A 22,299-nucleotide genomic window follows, 5' to 3' on the forward strand; every position below is an offset into this window, starting at 1 on the left:
TACACAAGCGGTCAATCAATTGCTTTCTTTGCAGACACAACAAATCTTTTTTTAACCGACGTTTTTCTTTGTTTGACTTTGTCGCTCTAGAATGTACAATGATTGTAAGAAATTTACGAATATTTTGAATAAAAAAAAATTAATGAATGAAATGTAACAAAAGCTTTTAGGAAAACATAGCTTGTTACCAAGAGTCATTGTAGATTTCAATTGATTCGTAGCTGTAAATCATTTAGTTATACTTACACATAAAATATTAATAATCCACATTACAACGATTATTAATTCATTTCATATCATCATGAGATAAGTTCATTCTATTCTACAGTTTGATAACCACATCATCACTATACATAGTATAAAACAAAGTCGCTTTCTCTGTCCCTATGTCCCTTTGTATGCTTAAATCATTAAAACTACGCAACGGATTCTGATGCGATTTTTTAATAGATAGTGATTCAAGAGGAAGGTTTAAGTATATAGTTTATTAGGTTTTAGACAAAGCGGGCGAAGCTGCGGGCGGTAAGCTAGTTCTCTATAAAACAATATACTTGCACCCAAAGTATAAAACAGAATGCGTGCTGCGTCTCGTTACCAATTACTGTATCAATTAAACTTTTCATCTTCTCTGATAAGCGTTAATCAAAGTTAATCCAGCAGTTCCCACAGTACCATTTGCGGATTGTTTTATCTTTAATATCAACAATTAGCACCAATGAGAGACCAGCTTTATCTGGTCATTTCTGGATATATTTAGATTGCATTGGTCAATGTTTGTACTGACCAACGAATGTCAGTGTTGAGAAGGTCAGCCTCTTCATAAGCAGTTTTAGTATAATTTATATTTTTGTTTGTTTTGGCTGCGGTATACTAATCCATCAAAACAATAACAAACGTATTGACTTTTCGTAATAAAATTTATACGCGTGTCCTTTACAATTTGACGCTGAATTATTTTAAACTAGCTTTCCGCCCACTTTGTCTAAAACATAATAAATTATATACTAAAACCTTCCTCTTGAATCACTCTATCTATTAAAAAAAACCGCATCAAAATCCGTTGCGTAGTTTTAAAGATTTAAGCATACATAGGGACAGAGAAAGCGACTTTGTTTTATACTATGTAGTGATGATAATTTGCTGTACAGATATATAGAACAGGATATAGGTTAGTTTTTAAGATGGATGAAACTATAATATGTGAACATATCTTTTCCCGCAAAGTTCTCTGATCTCAATTTCTTGATTCTTTTATAATCCATTAATGTCTAATCCCCACAGATTCGCGGTTTTCATATTTATGAATTTATTATTGATAAAATGACATCTTTATAATCGGAGTTACCAGTAAAATTATGTTGTGTGTGCAAAATTTTATCGTTACGATTGTAATAAAATCTGTCAGTTCTATGGATTATTCTAGTATTTTCTGGTGATTACGAATTTGACATAGGTATATACCAGATACATTTTTTACCTGACAACAGTCAGATATAAAAATCATTTATACTACCAATTAAAGAATTGTTAGCTTTTGAATCGACCAAAAAATTATCATCCCAAGAATGTGAAAAATATCAATTTATTAGAAAGATTAAATTTAGTTAAATTTTATCTTCATCTAGGGAGATGGAGCAGATTCTTAGAATTCATTTTTCTGTAAGGTAAATACGACAATTCACTCCCTTAGATATTTGATATATGTCGGCGCAACGACGATAAACGACTACCCTCAAACTACTAAATAATTATAACTAGCTAAAGTTTACTTTGATCTTTTTAAATAAGTGGTTGATTCATTAATCAACCACTAATGAAAAAATTAAATTAACGAAATAATTAATGTTTGTTAAAACTGATGAAAATTCATTGTAAAAATTCGAGTGGCAACACTCAAACTAATTCTTGTGAGTCATGGTTCGCTTTAAATACGAGCGCCCGATGGCACAGAGCACATTCACTCGCCGGCCGTCGGAGCGTTCGGAGCTCTCTCTATAATTTCGACGTGAATTAAAAAGGCAGTAAAAATACCTACGGGCGTTCTACGTCGAGTATGAGCGCCTGCTCTGAGGATGGTGACGTCAGAATTGCTGACGTCACTCTTTTAAAAATAGCCTTTGGGGCCTTTCTTCCGTCATCAGAAGTGGGATAGAATTCAAGCTCACTCTTTTTAAATGTTAAACGTTTACGTAGTTAGTAGTTTTGTAACGGGATACTGGCGTTTGTGTTTTTTCGTGCGTTGTGTAAAGTAAAAGTTTGTTACGTGGATTATTGTAACGGGAGTGTAGTTCATCGAAGGAATTGTGTGTGTTATCTGAGCTGCGCCTCTCTTTGTGATAAGTAGTGTTGCCGAACTATCGATAGTTTGACTATCGATAGTTGACCTTGAAAATAAGTCAGAATATCGATAGCACTATCGATAGTATCGATAATTATCGATACTATCGATACTATCGATAGCGTTAATCATGGAATACTATTGATGAACTGCAATAGTATCGATAAAATCGATAGTATTGATTGCCAATAGTTGCTATACTATCGATACTGTCGATAGTATCGATACTATTGCTACTGAATATTGCAACTACAATCGATACTATCGATAGTACTGATACTATCGATAGTTTTGAGCTATCGATAGTAGTAAATTGTGCAATAGTATTGTTCACGATTTCTTGGTATAATGGGTCAGTCAGTGCCACCGACCCATATTATGACTCAGTTTAAAAGTTAAGACTAGTATTTGGTTTAATCGTTGTAATAAAGAGACATCTAGTTCTAACATCTAGTTCTCTGTCATCCACTATAATATTATTGATAAAGCAATACTATCGAGAAAAAGGTCACTATCGATGGGACGATATTATCGATAGTATCGACACTATCGATAGTATCGATAGTTCGTTCGATATTGAGCTTCGATAGTATCGACACTATCGATAGTATCGATAGTTCGTTCGATATTGAGCTTCGATAGTATCGATACTATCGATGGTATTGCTATGTGTCGATAGTATTTACGCTTATAGGACTATCGATACTATCGATAGTATCGACACTATCGATAGTATCGATAGTGCTATCGATACTATTGCTTTTCCCCAACTATCGATAGTTAATCGATAGACTATCGATAGCGGACTATCGAGCGGCAACACTAGTGATAAGCATAAATCTACGAGAACCTCCGAGAAATCTACGAGAACCTTCGAGAATCTGCCTATATCACAAATGAGTAGGTGTTGATCACATGATACGCGAACGGACTGTCTCTGTCATGTGGAGTGTTCAGTATTCTGAAAAGTCAGTGTGGCCGAGGCAGTGTGTTTTTGAAATCCCGAGATGAACTACCGTAGTGTTGTAATACGAGAAAAGGCGTACGAGGACGTACGATTGTCAGTATGGCCGTGTTAGACTTAAAATCGACGAGAACCTTCGAGAACCTCCGAGAAATCTACGAGAACCTTCGAGACTCTCCGAGAACCTGTTACTAGACTGTCTGGTGCAGTCTGATACACAAATTCCTATAGCAGATTTCACTTGGTCGGTCCAGCGCATTGGTGACCTGCTTGGCATTGTTACAGACATTTACAACGAGGCTGGTGCAGAGCGCGCACCGCCTGTCAGTATGGCCGTGTCGGCGCAACGACGATAAACGACTACCCTCAAACTACTAAATAATTATAACTAGCTAAAGTTTACTTTGATCTTTTTAAATAAGTGGTTGATTCATTAATCAACCACTAATGAAATAATTAAATTAACGAAATAATTAATGTTTGTTAAAACTGATGAAAATTCATTGTAAAAATTCGAGTGGCAACACTCAAACTAATTCTTGTGAGTCATGGTTCGCTTTAAATACGAGCGCCCGATGGCACAGAGCACATTCACTCGCCGGCCGTCGGAGCGTTCGGAGCTCTCTCTATAATTTCGACGTGAATTAAAAAGGCAGTAAAAATACCTACGGGCGTTCTACGTCGAGTATGAGCGCCTGCTCTGATGATGGTGACGACAGAATTGCTGACGTCACTCTTTTTAAAAATAGCCTTTGGGCCTTTCTTCCGTCATATACAGGGTGTCACGGACTTCCTATCGTATGCTTAATGGAGCATATAGTGTTTAACCTTCTGATGCTGTAAAAAATATTTATAAAATCCGGTCGTGCAGGAAAAATTATCTCAAAACTTTTCAATAAACTTCGTGTTCGTAACCCTAACTACGCGGGTCATTGACCTCGAACGCTATGCTTAACCTCGAACCTCGAAAATAAATATGTACCTACTGTTTGGATAATATTTTTTAGAGTATACGAGACAAATACACAAGTACACTATCGTTTATTTATACAAATAAAAAAAACGAAAAATTACTTAGTTCCATCGCCTTCTGACCGCACCCTTTTAATATTGAATCATATTTAATCTTTACTTAATTTTTTTATTGAGATACATGCGTATCAATTATTTTTGTACAATGATATTGAAATAAGGTACATAGTACATACCAACTTGTAGAAATTTCAGCAAACAACATGCAGTACGTACCTATCACACACTTCACTTCACAACATACTAAAACATTTATTCTTCTAGAAGCACTTTTGAATTGTCATAACATAGTTTTACCAATTAGGTACCTCCGAACCGAACAAAAATACGCTCGAAAACAATTATAGGACGGTAAATTCCGCTGGTGATTGCTTCTCTTCCGTCTATGTACCTATCGCTGCCGATATAAATCTCGAGCTGCAGCGAGCTGATTACCATCCTCTGCACCCACACACATAATCATATTGTAATACTCCGCGTTCGTATAATACGACATTACCGACTCAGAAACTCACAGATGAAACACAGAAAACGCAAACGATAGCAACTTGACACCGAAAGATGAAAGTTGAAACAAGCGACTAACAAAAATTTATTTAAAAATTTAAAATTACTTACAAACTTCAATAATAATACGAATAAACGTACAGTGTGGTTTAGGGATTCGTAGGGAAATGTTTGTAAAAATAGCTATATTAAGAATGATTTATAGACTACAAGCCCGCATAGGACAAAAATATGGGTCAAATGAACCACCAGGGGACTTATCTAGAACGATAGCAGAGCAAAAAATAATAAGATTCATCACTATGCCGTCACTTGTAAGCTGTCCAACTGAGTACAGATGAGAATTGAAAAGTACAGGTAGACTCGGTAAATTTTGGTCATATATTTTTGTACGGCATTCTTAACCATCGATAGATCCATTAAAAATAATAAGAAACCGCTCAGTGCCGTACAAAAATGGTGGTCCACCAAGTAGGAATTTTTATTTAATTTCCGAGAGTTACCGGGGGTAAATTTGGTCATTTGACCATGTACGGCATCTGTGTCATACTATTGCTATACTGCTTTTAATCCATTATTCCGCAACGCCGTACAAAAATCATGGGGACAAGGGGAAAAAATCGAGAGTTGCAATCCCCTCTCTTTCCCCACTCCAGGGGGTCATTTGACTAAGTACGGCTTCGGTTCCAAAACATTATCTAGCACTCAAAAGTACTATTAAAAGCAATGCCGTCAAAAAATAATTGTTCTTTTAAATGTATACCAATAATCATCTTAATTTCATCGAATTCTTGATATAAAGAGCTGTAAGGTCATTTGACCCTGTACGGGAACTTTTTTTTTAACATGATATTGTAAAATTCAATTGTTGTATAGTATTGCCGTTCAAAAGAAACCGTTCTAAAAAAAGTTATAGAGAAATGCAAAACCAGAAATTTTGTTAAAGTTTAAACATCGTAGATTAATGAAATATAATAGTTTTCTACACTTTTTTCGTTGTTTTAAATAGTATTAACATAGATAAATTAGGAAAAAACGATGCCGTACATTTTTGTGCAGACCACATCTTTTAGGCTGATGAAAGCGACGAAAGCTACAATTTTAAGGGTGCTTTATGGCCATTTGATACAGTACGGCATTAACATATTTTTACCCAACTACGGCAAAGCAAAAGGAGGGTTATGGTTTTGACAGGTCATGTATGTATGTTCATCTATTCCCTCGTAACTTCTAAACTACTTATCAGAATTCGACAAATGACATATCATTAGAAGCGTCTGAATTGTTTACTGGATAACCAGCGACCAGCTAGCTAAAGGGGGTTTCACAAAATCTAATGTGGCGCCCTCTAGCGGACAAAACATACTGAGTAAAAAAAATAAAGTTAAGATAAATATGCAGTGTTTGGTATCATTTGGAAGCGCTTTACTTGTACATTTTGAATATGTATATATTACTAGCATTTGCTTGTGACTTTACCTGTATTCATGGGCTGATTGCATATAATTCACATCTTTTCGTTCATAGCTTTTTTATTAGTTCATCAATTTAACGGAGTCCATTCCACCTGACTCCGACTTTCCAAGGTGATAATTAACCACCTCAAGCTTCTTAATATTAATGTATATTTATATTTTATTATCAAAATATAAAGCAAAGATTTCGTTATATGGATTTTTTTCTTTTTCAGATTTTTCCCCTTTGAACCAACGAAAATGTACGGCACATGAAAAAATATTATCTATGCATAAAATACTTTAAAAATAAATTTATTTCGTGTTGTGTCAAATGACCCCCTGGAGTGGGGAAAGAGAGGGGATTACAACTCTCGATTTTTTCCCCTTGTCCCCATGATTTTTGTACGGCGTTGAGGAATAATGGATTAAAAGCAGTATAGCAATAGTATGACACAGATGCCGTACATGGTCAAATGACCAAATTTACCCCCGGTAACTCTCGGAAATTAAATAAAAATTCCGACTTGGTGGACCACCATTTTTGTACGGCACTGAGCGGTTTCTTATTATTTTTAATGGATCTATCGATGGTTAAGAATGCCGTACAAAAATATATGACCAAAATTTACCGAGTCTACCTGTACTTTTCAATTCTCATCTGCACTCAGTTGGACAGCTTACAAGTGACGGCATAGTGATGAATCTTATTATTTTTTGCTCTGCTATCGTTCTAGATATGTCCCGTGGTGGTTCATTTGACCCATATTTTTGTCCTATGCGGGCTTGTAGTCTATTAGAATACTTACATAATAATATCTGTTCCTTTCAACTTTTGCTAGATGAAACTCAATAATTAAAATATGGTGCCTAAATCTAGATTAGAGTATAAATAGCAACTTAAGGTACCTAAATACCTATTAAATAATAATATTATTCCCAGCATAAAACTTAAAAATATCATTTCATGATAATTTCTTAATAAATTATAATATGATTGTATTGTTTAATTTGTAGTTACAAAAGAAAATTGAAAGTAAATAATAAAAAGATAAGTAAAATAAAATATTAAATAAACAACGGAACCATATTTTTAAAAGGCGGCATTTCACAAACGGAAGGCGGCGTTACCTTTGCTAGGTGCACAAAGATACCGCCGCCGGCACGTGTAAGCGTCCGCGTATTTTAACCCTTAATCGGCCATGACTTCAAACAAGTTTATTTTAATACATCAGTACGGGGTTATATCGAGATTAAACAGTAAAATATTAAAAAGTAAAATATTGGGTAGCTTATAGGTTTTTTTGGCGGTGGGATATTATTTCCCTATAACCATTAAAAGTTATGTTTTGTGGGAAATTATTTCCCATATCCATGAACATACATGTGGGAAGTAATCTCCCACTTTTGCCGCTTTTGCCCGCGCCTTTACTCGTCGATTTTAACACAGGGACAAAAAATAAAAATGCATCATTAAATTTATTATTTATTGAATATGTATGAATTTTTAAATTACTTTTTACTTTACTCAACTTTTTACTTTTTATACCTACTTGGTATCCTTACAGGATAAAGGGAAATATATTCCCACTTGAAGATTTCATGCACGGCTACAGGGTATTAATTTCCCACCATTTTTTAAATTAGAAAAAATAACCCAAAGTAACAGCTTTCGTACGTTATTTTGTTTATATTTGATAAATAACACGTTCTTCTTTACGAATTATAAACAATTGCATATTTACAGGAATTTTTCTGGGCGTAGATCCAAAAACTATCTTGAATTTCGGGAAAAAACGGTCGTTTTAATGAACTTTTTACTTCGATTGTCTACTGACATTCACAGTTGACGTTTAGAAAGAAGTTTTACTAGAAAAAAATTAAAAGAACTATCTATCTTAAGGTGCGTTCCTTAAATTTTACCGTATCTTTAAAAATACAAAAAATAATAATTAATTTGTGGGCAATGCCGAGGTGAGAAAATAATATCCCCATGGCTTATTAAGGGTTAATAATTGCACAAATTTTGTTAAATTGTTAGTGCTCCACCAAACGTCTTAGCGTAAGGGGCTGTGGCCTGTGATAGATCTGCGCAGGAGATTTGGGATCGTTCGTCGTAATTCGTATTTTGTGTTTATAATAATTAGTTAAAGTGATTGTATAAATCCGTAAGATAATGTATTTAAGTAGTTACGAGATTTTCTTATGTTACTTAGTTATTTTAAGAAGTGATTGATATTTGGAGTAGTAGGTATTTAATACATTATGTAATATTTGTTTACCTTCGTCACTCATCATAAGTCATCATTGTGCAATATGTATTACGATCCTGTGATTCCTGTGCATGATAATCGGGTGAGTGTTTGCATTTTGAAACCGTTGATTTCTTCTAGTAAATATGACACCGTGTGCATGTAATTTTTGTTTACGACACATCTAATTACTAAAAATCATAAGTAAAACATACTTTCTATTTCTTAAATCAAAGTCATTCGATAGCTTTAACCCAAATGGCAAATAGGGTAAGGTCGTATAATTATCAATAATTATTATTAATATTTTAGACTTATTTTATTAAATAAATAAATTTATTATTTAGCCTTCACAACTGAGTAGGTACTATTATTACAATAATTATTGTAATCTTAATTGGTGTTTAGGTAGTTGTTATGACTTATGAGTTTGAGGGAGTCGTACTTTATTTTTATCGTTATGAAAACTTTGATACTTAAATATTTTTTTGTTGTTTACAGAACGTGTTGTTATGTGTATTAGCTTAATGAAGTTTTTCGATTCATGAAAAATCTGAAGACTTCCTCGTAAAATTAAAAGTATAAGTAAATATGTACCTAGTAAAGCAAAAGAAAAAAACACATTGCATAATGCAGACAAAAATAAGGATTAAAATATGTAAAAAGTATTAAAAGGGCGCGACCGCGGTCAGTTTCAGTTTCAGTTTTTTTTGGTATAAATAAACGATAGTGTACTTGTGTATTTGTCTCGTATACTCTAAAAAATATTATCCAAACAGTAGGTACATATTTATTTTCGAGGTTCGAGGTTAAGCATAGCGTTCGAGGTCAATGACCCGCGTAGTTAGGGTTACGAACACGAAGTTTATTGAAAAGTTTTGAGATAATTTTTCCTGCACGACCGGATTTTATAAATATTTTTTACAGCATCAGAAGGTTAAACACTATATGCTCCATTAAGCATACGATAGGAAGTCCGTGACACCCTGTATAATAAATAAACTAAAGTCGTAGAATTGCGTAGTAAAATGATAATCAATGAACAAAAACCTAATCGCTAACATTATATGTATTTATTTCCTTATCTTTTATCACCACTCACAGCCACTCAAATAACGTATTAATTTTAGGTACATTATATTTGACTTATACTTCAAATTCATGATAATAGTGAAGTCCCGATCGCAATCTGATGAGATCTTGGAGTTTTGGAGCAATCTCAAGTCCAAACGGTTCTTATAAAGGCGCCTTCTCATCGTTACTTAAATACAAAGATACATTCGGTCTATCCAAAAAATCTATTTCTGTTTAAAAAGCTAACTAGCTAAGGCCCGCGGATTTACCCGCAAACAATACACATCGGGTCAAAATTTTCAATATCTTTGCAATAAAGTATCATTTTTTTGACCCCAGTTTGTTCAAAGATTATAAATTCCAACCTCCACATACGAGAAGAATACTAGTTGTACCCGTGACTTCATCCGCGTGGAATTGAACTTTTTGATTGGAACTATTAAGAAAACTTATCGTAAATCTCAACCATTATCACATCATTACTACCAGGCTTTCAGGATTCGTGTAGGTTCAGTGATGACGTCACTAGAAGCTTCAAGCTGAGACGGTGACATCACTCGCAGACGTATCGATTGCGCCTATATCTATTGATAACGATATACAGCCTTGTACAGTCAGCAACGGAATGTGAAGATGAGAAATTATTTAGTGCAGTTTTATAATTATGAAGGAAGTTATAAGCGTGAATGTAATATATCATATTATCCGCGAAATATTTTGCCCGGATAAAACGCAGTAAGAATAAAAACAAAAATGTTTTGAAGATAACAATTATCACATGTAAATGATTTATATTGGTCCCTTTTAATAAAACGTTACAATACGAATATACTGACTAGTATTATAATTTACTAACTGTGCGGTGTGCCCCGCGGAGTAACCCGCATTGAACCGCTCATGATGGTCATCTCTTTAAGTGATGATATAGCCTTTAGCCTTCGATAAATGGGCTATCTTACACCGAAAGAATTTTTCAAATCGGACTAGTAGTTCCTGAGATCAGCGCGTTCAAACAAACAAACTCTTCAGCTCTATAATATTAGTATAGATATTCAGCAAATTATTTATTAAGAGTTTGTTAATCAACTTCTGTTGCTGACTGTACAAAAGTTTTATTTAATAAAGGCTAGAAAACCTAACACATTATATTTCCCACATGCATGGTAATGGCCACTTAGTTTAATCGTGTTACTTTAAGCACACTTCAATACGATATTGTATTTTCAAACTAAATGAAGGATTATAATTATTTAAAACTTGGTTGGTGGATTAAAAATAGGCTATAATTTTCTTTTATTTTAATAAAGTACTCTGAGTTTATAAATTTTAACAATATAGATTACTAGCTTTCCGCCCGCGGCTTCGCCCGCGTTTTCGAAGAAAAACCCGCATAGTTCCCATTCCCGTGGGATTTCCGGGATAAAACCTATCCTATGTGTTAATCCAAATTACCCTCTATATGTGTGCTTAATTTCATTGTAATCGGTTCAGTAGTGTTTGTGTGAAAGAGTATGACACATAATTCGACCGGAGCTAGCGCGCACGAGCAACTTTGTCTCCGCAACTATTTTGTCTCTCCCATCAATTTGTATGGGGAGTTGCGTCGCTACGTGCGCGCACTTTCATACTAGCCCATGGGTGGAGAGACAAAATAGTTGCGGAGACAAAGTTGCTCGTGCGAGCTAGCTCTTTAAATTGAATGTTACTTATTATGAAAAGCTACAAAAAAATATATGAAATTTAGTTAAAACCTCGTAATTTATTTATATAGTAATGACAAAAGTTGGGTTATAAGGCACAACTACTTAAGTACTTAGCCGCACAAGGTCAGCGCGGATTATGTCCTAAGCCTAAAGAGACCTATATCCCTCTAGGGAATATAAAATAAGCTGGTGATTAAAAATAACAACGCATATGAGCCATGATATGCCAACATTATAAAGTTGAAGATTTTTTTAAACGACTTCAAAAAAAAGTAGAAAAGACTTTTTCGACTGGGTTTGTTACTTAGGAACTGTTTTTAAAGCTATGAATCATACTAAAACAAATAACTTATCTATACGAAGCATATTTATTATTACGTACTCGCAATGTTTTGTCTCTTCTGTAGGTCAAGAAGACGAATGTCAGTCAACCCGATTATCGTAAACTTATTGCAAACTGAATTTATTTATCAATTAATTAGTTCTCGCTGTTTAGAGAAAGTTATAAGAAAAACATTTATTATGCGAAGCTTTTTTTTAAATAAATTTAAGGTACAAAGGCTGTTACAGTACTGATTCTGTTATCATAGTGTGCATGGATCTTGTTTTCTAATTCGTATCTGTGAAAATAACCCTTTTCTAAGATTGAAAATTTTATTTGAATTTGAAAAATTTATTTATATGCGATATAAAATAATCGCAATCAAGTTTTTGTAATACTTAAATTTAAAAGTATTTTTATTTTAATCATTTTCACTTCAAATAAAAAACGCTACTTAAGTACGATAAAGAAGTACGTAAATAAGTAATTATTTTTAGAACAAAACACTGTTAATCCGTGAACGTTGGCAATGGAAATTAAATACACAAATTCAAACAAACTCAATAATATAATTTACATTTTCCAAGTCGTTTAAGCCAAATACAATTCAAAAAAGAACGTGTGTGCGGAGCATACGTGTCAGAAGCGAAACTTCTTTGGCAAGATTCAAAGATACCAAAATCGTAGCCCTACTCCATGACATGACGTGACGGTATTGCCATGAAGCGACCTCTCAACGCGCCTAAAGAAGTTTCACTTCAATAATAATCACTTATAATACTTACCACAAGAGCTTCAAAATTATCGGGTATTTTCCGATAGGTTCGTTGCAAACAAATGAAGGAGTCAAGTTTTTAGTCAACGTTAAAAAATCACGAGCGCGAAGCGCGAGTGATTTTTCCTGAAAAACTTGACGACTTTATTTGTTTGCAGGGAACCTTGAGGGAAATGCCAGATAATTTTGAAGCTCGTGTGGTATTCGGGGGATTATTTTTCCGTCCCAAATGTCGGCCAATAATTTCACAATTGAATTCAACCTGTCAGTTTGACGTCAACGACCAGAGAAAATTTTCAAAAAATTATCAGTATAATACCATGTAGGTTGGACCACGTGACGTCGAATGGTGCAATTCTATTGGTCGATATTGGGGTCGGAAAAATAATCTTGTAAAATTCCACAGTCTAAATTGACATGTCCATAAACAGACACTATAGCGGATATTATGATATAAGTACTCAGTATGTTTATACAATGAATCGACACCTCCCTTTTTTGAAACTAGTAAAATTCCAATTTGAACCGGTCCTTGTTGAGTCTAAATATTTATTTTTAGTTGACTAATGCCCATTTAAACTAACGTTCCACCCATGGTTTTCCTTGAGCTACTTTATTATAAACTAGCCGATTATCCCGGCTTCACTCGATAAAAAATGTAATTTATAATGATTGGTAAAGATGGCGCTTTGTAAAAGTAACAGAATTTTAAACCCTGTTCAAGTAGTTTTTGAGTTAAATCTTGTCAAAGAAACAAAATATCATATCTTACCTCTAAACCGAATATTTTTATTTTTATTGTTTTTTTATTTACAGGTAATTGAAGTCTAGGAGCAGAACAGCATAGTATAAAGCTTTATACTATGAGAAAAGTCTGTATTTAGAAGCGAATATACTGGTCCGACTTCAAAAATTCCTTCTGTGTTAGTAGATAGCCCATTTATCGAGGATGGCTATAGGCTATTTTTTAATAACACTATAAGACCAACAGGAGCGGAGCAATGCGGGTAAAACCGCGGGGCACATCTAGTTTGTTATAAAAGCCTTGAAATTTAATGTGTTTGACAAAATGACAAAACAATTATAATATTCCCGAACAATGAGTGCATATACTATAATATGTTAGTACATAATATTCTTTCATAGAACACTTTTATCAGACCAATAGCGTCGATGGACTCATCATTGCGTTTGACAGGCGATATCTATGGAAATGAATATTGATATATTATTGTCGATTAATTACGCCGCGAGTTAAGCGATTTCAGCACGGCCGGGAAATGGATGGGTGACCGTGAAACGTCTAGAAACTGGTAAGACTTTATGCCATAGTTCACAAGGTGTTAGACTGTTACTTGAAATTGTTTTTCTTAAAAATCTTAAACTCAAAGTAGTCGACTTATCTACTAATTTTTTATCTGTAAAATTATTGTGTAGAAACTTAAAAACGTGGAACGATTATTTTGTATAAGGATTAAATATTATCTGGAACCGAACCTTTTTCTGACCCACTCACTATTTAAAGAAAACAATGAAAAAAAGAATATCGCCTGTCTGTCTGTTATAATTGCTTTTATCGTTAAGAAGCATTTGCGACGATAAGCCCATCAGTCCCATCACCCATGTAATATTTGTGAGTGCCCGGAGTCGTAAACCTACTAATATAGTTATTTCTAAATCTATTTAAATTCATAAATGTACAATATGGTAATTAAATATTATCAATTAACTATAGAATGTATTCTGAAACAATTTGCAACAAGGCCATTAAAATTCATAAATGCGTTTTTTTTTTAAATTGAATAGATATTTTTCTTCTATACCTCAATATTTATCAAAACAAATCAAGTAAAGAGTCATTTATTTATCCTCAATCCACCAAAACTGCTGATTCACTTTCATTTCATTCGCGTAATTTGCGATGCCAAGATTGGATCAACTACATAACTTCACAGTATTAAAATATAATATATTAATGTCTTTCACAAATCAGGGCTAAATAAAAACAGATTAGTAAAAATATGTAGCAATTTTACATAATAATGCAATTCCAAGAAAGTCTAATTAAACACTAAAATATATTATCAACGTTTTGAAAGCGATTTTTTACACAATATTTCTAATTTTCTCATATAGATAAAAAGTACGCAATAATTAAAATAAAGAAACATTCCGATAAGCGGCTACAAGTCATTTTTAATGACAGCTACCCTCGTTATTTCTTACAAGTTATAATATCAGTGTTTTCTATTTATAAACATAAAAATTATTGCATCAACAAGTTAAACTAAGTTTAAGTGAAGTTTCTTTTAACTTAGTGTTTTATTAATTATTGAATTTCCACATACACATTTGATACTACGAAAAAAGGTTAATTTTTAGTCATAAAAATTAAACACTGCATTAAGGACCACATTAAAAAAATTTTTCATACTTTTGATTTAGATTTTATTACTAAATGTAATAAAATCATTACAAGATAATTATTTTTCATGATTTCTTAATAATTATATTAAAAAACTTGTTAATAAACATTTTTCAGTTTACGCAAATAAGGCATAACATCCTGTAAACATACCTGCTTGTTCCTCCATTCTACACTAAAAGTCACTTAAACTAATATCACACGAAATTTTACTAAAAACAATCACAATAGTTTACCACTCTAGTCACTGTGCAAGAAACTTTTTATCCCATTTGTTAACTTTTTAAAGTAAATAAAGGTTAAAATTAATTATTTGAGTTTGACCCGAAACCGTCGCTTGGGCGGCATTGGGCGTGTGTAGCTGGCGACAGTTCAACAAGTACTGGGCTAGGGACGCGAGCTATCGATATGAGCTAATTATATCGATTCCTTTAATCAATGGGAATCGAAATTAATGATGTGCTGAAACATCGATAAAAATGCCTTCATTAAGTTGTCTATGTTATGAGATTGTAGAACATTGTCATTATAATAAATTGTCAAATGTCGGTCGGTCGGATGTCGGTTTATATGTTATTTATTTTGACTAACATTCAAATTATTTTTCAGGTGTTTAGTTGAAAAGAACATTGGAGTCTTCAAGAAACGAGCGTAAGGGTGCTTTTGAACCTGCTACACCAACATTGATGGAATACGTTACTGGACCGGTGGTGACAACAGAACATCGAGGAGAACATCAAGTCCACATATTCTGAAAAAAAAAAACAATGTAATTGTGTATTTATTAGCATACACTTCAAGTTGTGACATGAAATCCAATTGCCACACAAACCATCCCCTATTTCCAGCTGTTATCATTTTTCAATAAATATTTTTCTGTATACTTTTTAACCCATCTGTAAGTAACATATCGTGAAAAATGTTTTTAAGGGCATAGTAATTACCAGTGTTTCTTACCAGGTTTTCCCGATAGAAACCTTTGAAAGAAGTTGATCAATATATGTATTTTCGTTTGTGTAAAATAAATGACGGGAAAGTATTAGATATTGACTATAAATGGATGATAATATTCGACTACAGTAGGTCAGGACCTTGTACTATCACTTCGTATAATGTTTAATGAGCGAATAATTTCTAGGCCAACGAAAGTGTACAGGTAAATAATTTTCTATAGCAATAAATATTTTCCTTGTTTTCATTGATTTTTCTTGTTTTCATTCATTTGGATTCTTTTGAGACATTCTTTCTTACGAAGGTTTTCATAATAAGGTGAAAAATGTTTTAGAAACCTTTGTTCTGTAGCGATTTTTATTTTTACAATTTTAATGGTCTGTCTTGTAGATTAGAGGACTGGCGTAATGCCATATGTATGGGATATTTCCTTCGCTTATATATCTCTGTGATGATAGATACTAAAAATTTGCCTTCTAAATGAGATTGCTGATAGGCTTCTTAGAAATTACCGCATTATCTCTCTATTTAAATAAGCAATTTACAAAAAAAATGTCTTTTTATGTTTGATTTTTAAAGAAACGATTTTGAGATATTTAAGCATAGAGGTTATTGATGATCTTGTGTTCCTTACACAGGATTTTATGGCAAAAAACAACACAGAGATTTGTACGAATGGTTGCAGTAAGAGAAGCCGGGTAAAGAAAGCTCTAACTAGCTTTTTTTACCCGGCTTCTCTTCTCTTTTACAAGTAAAGTGATACATAACAAGCTGTACACACCATCAGCTCATAAAAAACTAAAATTAAATTATTTTAATTTATTTTAATGAACCATACATAAATATCTTGAAAGATAATAAGGTAATTATTCCGACAAAAAGTAGTGCAACACTTTCTCGATAACCTCGCTTCTGAATGACAAACATGCAATAATAGATCGATTCAGTTCAATAGAGTTTTGAGTATTTTCCTTATAAAAACAAAAAATTAGAGCTCTTTAGATGTTGGGTAGATGGTGCTATTAAAATATTTTGTCTTATCAATCTTTTAAAGAGATTTTACCGAATTTGCCCGTGATATAATAACGGACACTATCTTGTGTAAATTGCAGGAGTATATTTTATCATTTTAACAACCTATAATGACCTGGTCGAGTCTAGTCGGGGTGAACTGCTAGTTAATATCATAAAACACACTTTGACTTTAGATATTTTTTATTAAATTTAAAAAATATAGTATATCGACATCGTTAAAATACACGAACATCACTAGTGCAGTCGAATGTCGATGTATTGTTTTGATTATTTCGTCCACGCGTATTTATGCTGAAACTTCGGACCGCACGATGACACTGAAAACAAAGTAACACTTCGCCTTGTGATAATATTTAGCCAACATAAAATGAGAGTACTTTCTTAGGTAACTACTTACCTTTAAGTAGTAGTCGTTGCAGAGATTTATTCATTCAAACATAGTTATTTTATGCTTGTTGCATTTTTAAGATGAGACGATTGTATTATACTGAAAGTTATTAAAATGACATAAAATACATATCTTACATTGTCAGTATATTATAAAAAATGCTGTCGAGCTTGAGAGGTGCCTGAAATCTGCCCCATTTGGTCAGATTTCAGGCACCTCAGATTTAAACATGCTATCATAATCAGGTGATTAATTTACGAAACATTATGCACATTACCTCTAAACCTCTAAAGATGAAACTCTAACTTCTAATAGCGTCTACTATTAAGTATTCTGTGCTTCGCAACTTCAAGCAGTTTGAAGGAGTGACATCCAGCAACAACTTGACAGCGGTGGATGGCCTTAATTACACGAGGCATGTGTCCTTGCAGTGGAAATTAAATATATTGATGATAACAGGATGATATTGACATAAGTATAACTAAAAACTATCTTCTATAATATAGGTAAATAAAGATTAATCTCAAATCCTACAAATATATTCTTATATATAAAAATGAATCGCAAAATGTGTTGGTAAGCGCATAACTCTAGAACGGCTGAACCGATTTCGATAATTCTTTTTTTATTATATTCCTTGAAGTACGAGGATGGTTCTTATGTAGAAAAAACGTAATTATGTACCACGGGCGAAGCCGGGGCGGACCGCTAGTAATATTATAAATGCGAAAGTTTGTGAGGATGGATGGATGAATGTTTGTTACTCTTTCACGCAAATACTTCTGAACCGATTACAATAAAATTTGGTACCTATGTAGGTACCTACCTGAAGACTAAGACATAGGCTAAACGCGGGCGAAAATCTAGTTCTCAAATAAATGAATATGGTTTTCTACATGTTTTCTATCTGTAAAATCAAATCAAATCATTTATTTGCAATCAAACATGGTAACAATACAACAAACAACTAACATAATATAATAACTATATGTGTTACATTTATTGTGAAATTAGGACAGATATATTCTCTATACATTGTCTACTAAGACTTTATTTGATTGTCTTCTGTAAATTTGGATCAAAATCGGTTTGTTTAAATATGATTACTATGAACGATTAGTAAAGCACGGCTTGGGCGGACAATTACGACCTAAAATCAAACGTCTAAAAACCTTACTTATAATAAATAAATACCTTGTAAATGCTTTAACCTAAATATATATCTGTCCCAATTTCACGAAAATATAACATCATTAAAACAAATACGAACTTGTCATTGAAATAAAAGGACAAATCAATCTTGTCCCAGAAAGGCCCAAGCCCCCGTCCCTGAAAGTAGTATAAATAGTAAATAGTAAAGGTGTGTCCATAATGAGCACACACAGTTGACCCAGACCGTGTGGCCTTGGCTTTATGGCCTTAGCCATAGCGTGGCTTGATTAACTTCTTTTATATCATACTATCTTTTAACTGTTTAGTGTTACGATGACACGTTTGCAATTTCCACCAAATAAATGGGAAAACAATTCGCTATGTCAACAAATTTGTATATTCCAGAAAGTTTGATATAGTGTTGTAAATCAATTTTAATTTATCAGGTAATTGTCGATAAAATTTAAAGCTGCATGAGAGTTGCGGGTGGAAAGCTAGTTGAAAATAAATTATAAAATAAAAGGAAAAGCTTGTAACTCTCCGCTGCAATCAGCACTTATTAGGATTCTTTGTTAGGAATTATTTTCTCTTAGGGCTGTCAATTGTGTAATTAAAGAATATAAGTGAACACTTGTCAGTTATATTGTGAAATAGAATAGTAATAACTAGCGCTGTATTTCATTATAGATGAGCCCAAAACACATAAGTATCTGTTTACCTTGACCAAACGAAATTGCAGGGTATATAGATAAATGCTGGTAAAAAAAGGTTTGTATGTATGTATGTATGTATGGTTTTCACGCATAAACTACTGGACCGATTTTGATGAAATTTATCACAGATAATCTTTAGACCCTGAGAAAGAACATAGGCTACCTTTTATAGTGAAATATGTACCGGGCGAAGCCGGGGCGGAACGCTAGTTAAGATATATTTTAAAAATTTCAATAAATAAAAATCATCTTTTATTCTAGTGTTTTTCTGAAATTACCTTTCGAAAGGCTCTTTTATAACAAGTATTCTAAACGCCATTTGTTGAAAAAATGATTTTAATCGTATATCAGAAGTAGTATTTAAGTAATATTGTTTACTGTGTCAGTGCCAACCCTGAGTGGACTTTGCCCAGGTCCAAAGTTATGTCGGTACAAAGTCCAAGTGGAGAAAATATCGGAACGTGCTATTGAAAGAAATGAAATTTCATGAAGCCATCGTCGCTTATTGTTATAATATTATGTAATGTTGTTTTTAATGTTTTATCATTAGGAAAAATAAAATATATTTACTATAATTTATTTCTTGACACTTGATGATGAGTGTTAGATGTCTCGACTCAAAATAAATGGAACTGAGGCATGGAAGAAGAAGATTGATACTTATTTATATATAAAAATTGGAACTAAAACTGTATCTGTGTCTGTTTGTTGTGTCCTTTTCCTAATAGTACGAGATCCGGCTGCAGGATCAGTGCGTTCATCGGTTTTTTGCTGAAAACCGAATTTTTATGTATATTTATAATTAGGAGAATATATATCGACTAGGTTGCCAGTCAAAATTTGGCCGCAAGCATGTTTAATTAAAATTTTTCTAATCGATTTTTGGGAAAAAAATTCGTTCACTTGTTTTTTGAATAAAATGTAGTCTACATCACGTCAAATGATATAAAAATTCTAAAAAATCACGGTTGCCGCTTTTCACCTGGCCGCAACATCTTGGCAGCCTGGTGCAAACAGGTATGATTTCGATTTATTTTTACGTTCATAACGCACATTTATGAATCATATATCAAATTAAAGCTAATTTTTTTCTATTTATTATCATATATGGTTGTCTAATTAAATCCGGCCGCAAATAAGTAACATTAAATTTAAAAATAAATGGAGAAAAGAAGATAATAGGTATATATGAATCTAAAGTCAACGCGCTGCCACTGCGAGACTGCGAGTGATAAGGTTGCATTTATTACTGCTTAATTAAAATTATATTAATATATTTTGTCTGTTGTTTATATTGATTAATTATTGAAAATGTATCATATTATTCATTTAAAAAAAAACTTACGTATCAAATATGGGATTAGCAAAAATAAGTGCCTCCTTACCGAAAAGTTAAAATCCTACCAACTAAGATATATATAAAAACTTCCCTGTACAGTCGGGTAAAACCCGTTGAAAATATGATTGAATCTGTTATATACAATTTTTGAGAGAAACACATTACCAAATGTAGGTATAATAATTCATTTGTATATGTACTTTTACACGTTTATACAATTTTTCCTCTTTTCAGCATCGTATCCCTGTATTATTTCGGGGGGTTGAAATTGGAATATACATAATAAATGATCCTGTCTTTCCATTTAGTTTCTTAAATTATAAACTTTCCAATTTCTATAAAAATATTCACTGTAATCACTACATACTACATAGTATAAAACAAAGTCGCTTTCTCTGTCCCTATTTCCCTATGTCCCTTTGTATGCTTAAATCTTTATAACTACGCAACGAATTTTGATGCGTTTGTTTTTAATAGATAGTTACTCAAGAGGAAGGTTTTAGTATATTTATTAGGTTTTAGACAAAGCGGGCGAAGCCGCGTGCGGTAAGCTAGTTAAAAATAAATAATAACTACAAATTGTTTGCATCTCAATGCGATAGCGAAAGTATTTGAACCGAAGTGAGATAATTAATTATAATGTTGCAATGTTGACGAATTTGTTAATTAATTGGATAATTGGGGGGATTGGCCAGGAGGTGGTAAGGTCACTTACAGTTCAACGACCTGTTATCACTCTTACATCACGGTCAAAACAAAATACTTGTGTAATACCTAAATATGCTGCTATCTTTAGAAAAATGCACTTTCATGATAATATAAAAATAGTCTAATTAAGTATTTCAAGGTTAAACCGCTGTACGGATTTAGATGACATAGGTGATAGGAAATAATTGAAAAAGTGACGGTGTGAAGCGGACAATTTTTTAAAACACGTCAATTTAATCTTCTTATCTTATATATAAAATTCTCGTGTCACAATGTTAGTCTGCATACTCCTCCGAAACGGGTGGACCGATTCTCATGAAATTTTCTGTGCATATCGGGTAAGTCTGAGAATCGGCCAACATCTATTTTTCATATGTACCACGGGCGAAGCCGGGGCGGACCGCTAGTAAGTCTATAGAAGGGAAGAGGTACAGTATTACAATATTTGTCGAAGAGGTGTAAACATTGATACAATTTATACTTTTCACTCTGTTAAATAATAAATTGATATGTTTAGGAAATTCACAATAATACATTGGAATTTCCAATGTATTTTAAATTTTAATATGTTTGTACAATGTTCCTGTACATTGTAGTGTACGGTGTATAAAATATTTAAAAAAACTCTGAATTGAAATAGTCGCATTTCGTCGTTCGCAAAAATGTTTTGTGAGACGATCCAGAATAATGAAGCTACGTAACGAAATTATTATTTTTATTATTTTCTTAAAAATAAATATTTTTCATATATCAACGACCTTTTTAACAAGCCAAATACAAAAAAAATTGCGCTGATAATCACGCATGAGGCATTCCTATTTAACACAATTGCAATACCGTCTTTTTATGTCGGCAGATATCAGTAAATATATATTTATCAGATTAAAAATAAAGTAAAATGTACATAATATATTAAAATGTACATACATAGAATATTACCGGCGTAACACTGTCAACAAACACCTGATTCGTCAATATTTATCCAAACCTCTTCCTATGAGAGCAATTATTTTGAATAGCCTATGTTTGATGTAGATAGGAGCTGGAGAAATACAGCTATATGTTTACTGAGTAAGCACACGAATCCTTTGACAAACTTTGGAGATAAAATCTGTATGCGCTATATAACGTGATGTAAGTATCATGTTGTAACACATTACGCTACCG

General features: G+C 32.9%; 1 protein-coding gene across 1 annotated transcript in view; it reads right to left on the reverse strand.

Moving 5' to 3' along the window:
* LOC149908227 (uncharacterized) overlaps nucleotides 1-15,211 on the reverse strand; it is a 58,893-nt gene extending 43,682 nt beyond the window's left edge. The window contains exon 1 of the mRNA XM_090101663.1: nucleotides 15,000-15,211. Within this exon, the coding sequence (XP_089957789.1) occupies nucleotides 15,000-15,015 (16 nt within the window). The 5' untranslated portion in view covers nucleotides 15,016-15,211. The remainder of the gene's footprint in view (nucleotides 1-14,999) is intronic.
* Nucleotides 15,212-22,299: the final 7,088 nt, after the last annotated feature.

The sequence above is a fragment of the Colias eurytheme genome, chromosome 5 (assembly GCF_061535395.1).
Source record: "Colias eurytheme isolate Ceu_HAF_F1 chromosome 5, ilColEury1 Martin Lab GWU primary, whole genome shotgun sequence".
NCBI classification, from domain to species: Eukaryota; Metazoa; Arthropoda; class Insecta; order Lepidoptera; family Pieridae; genus Colias; species Colias eurytheme.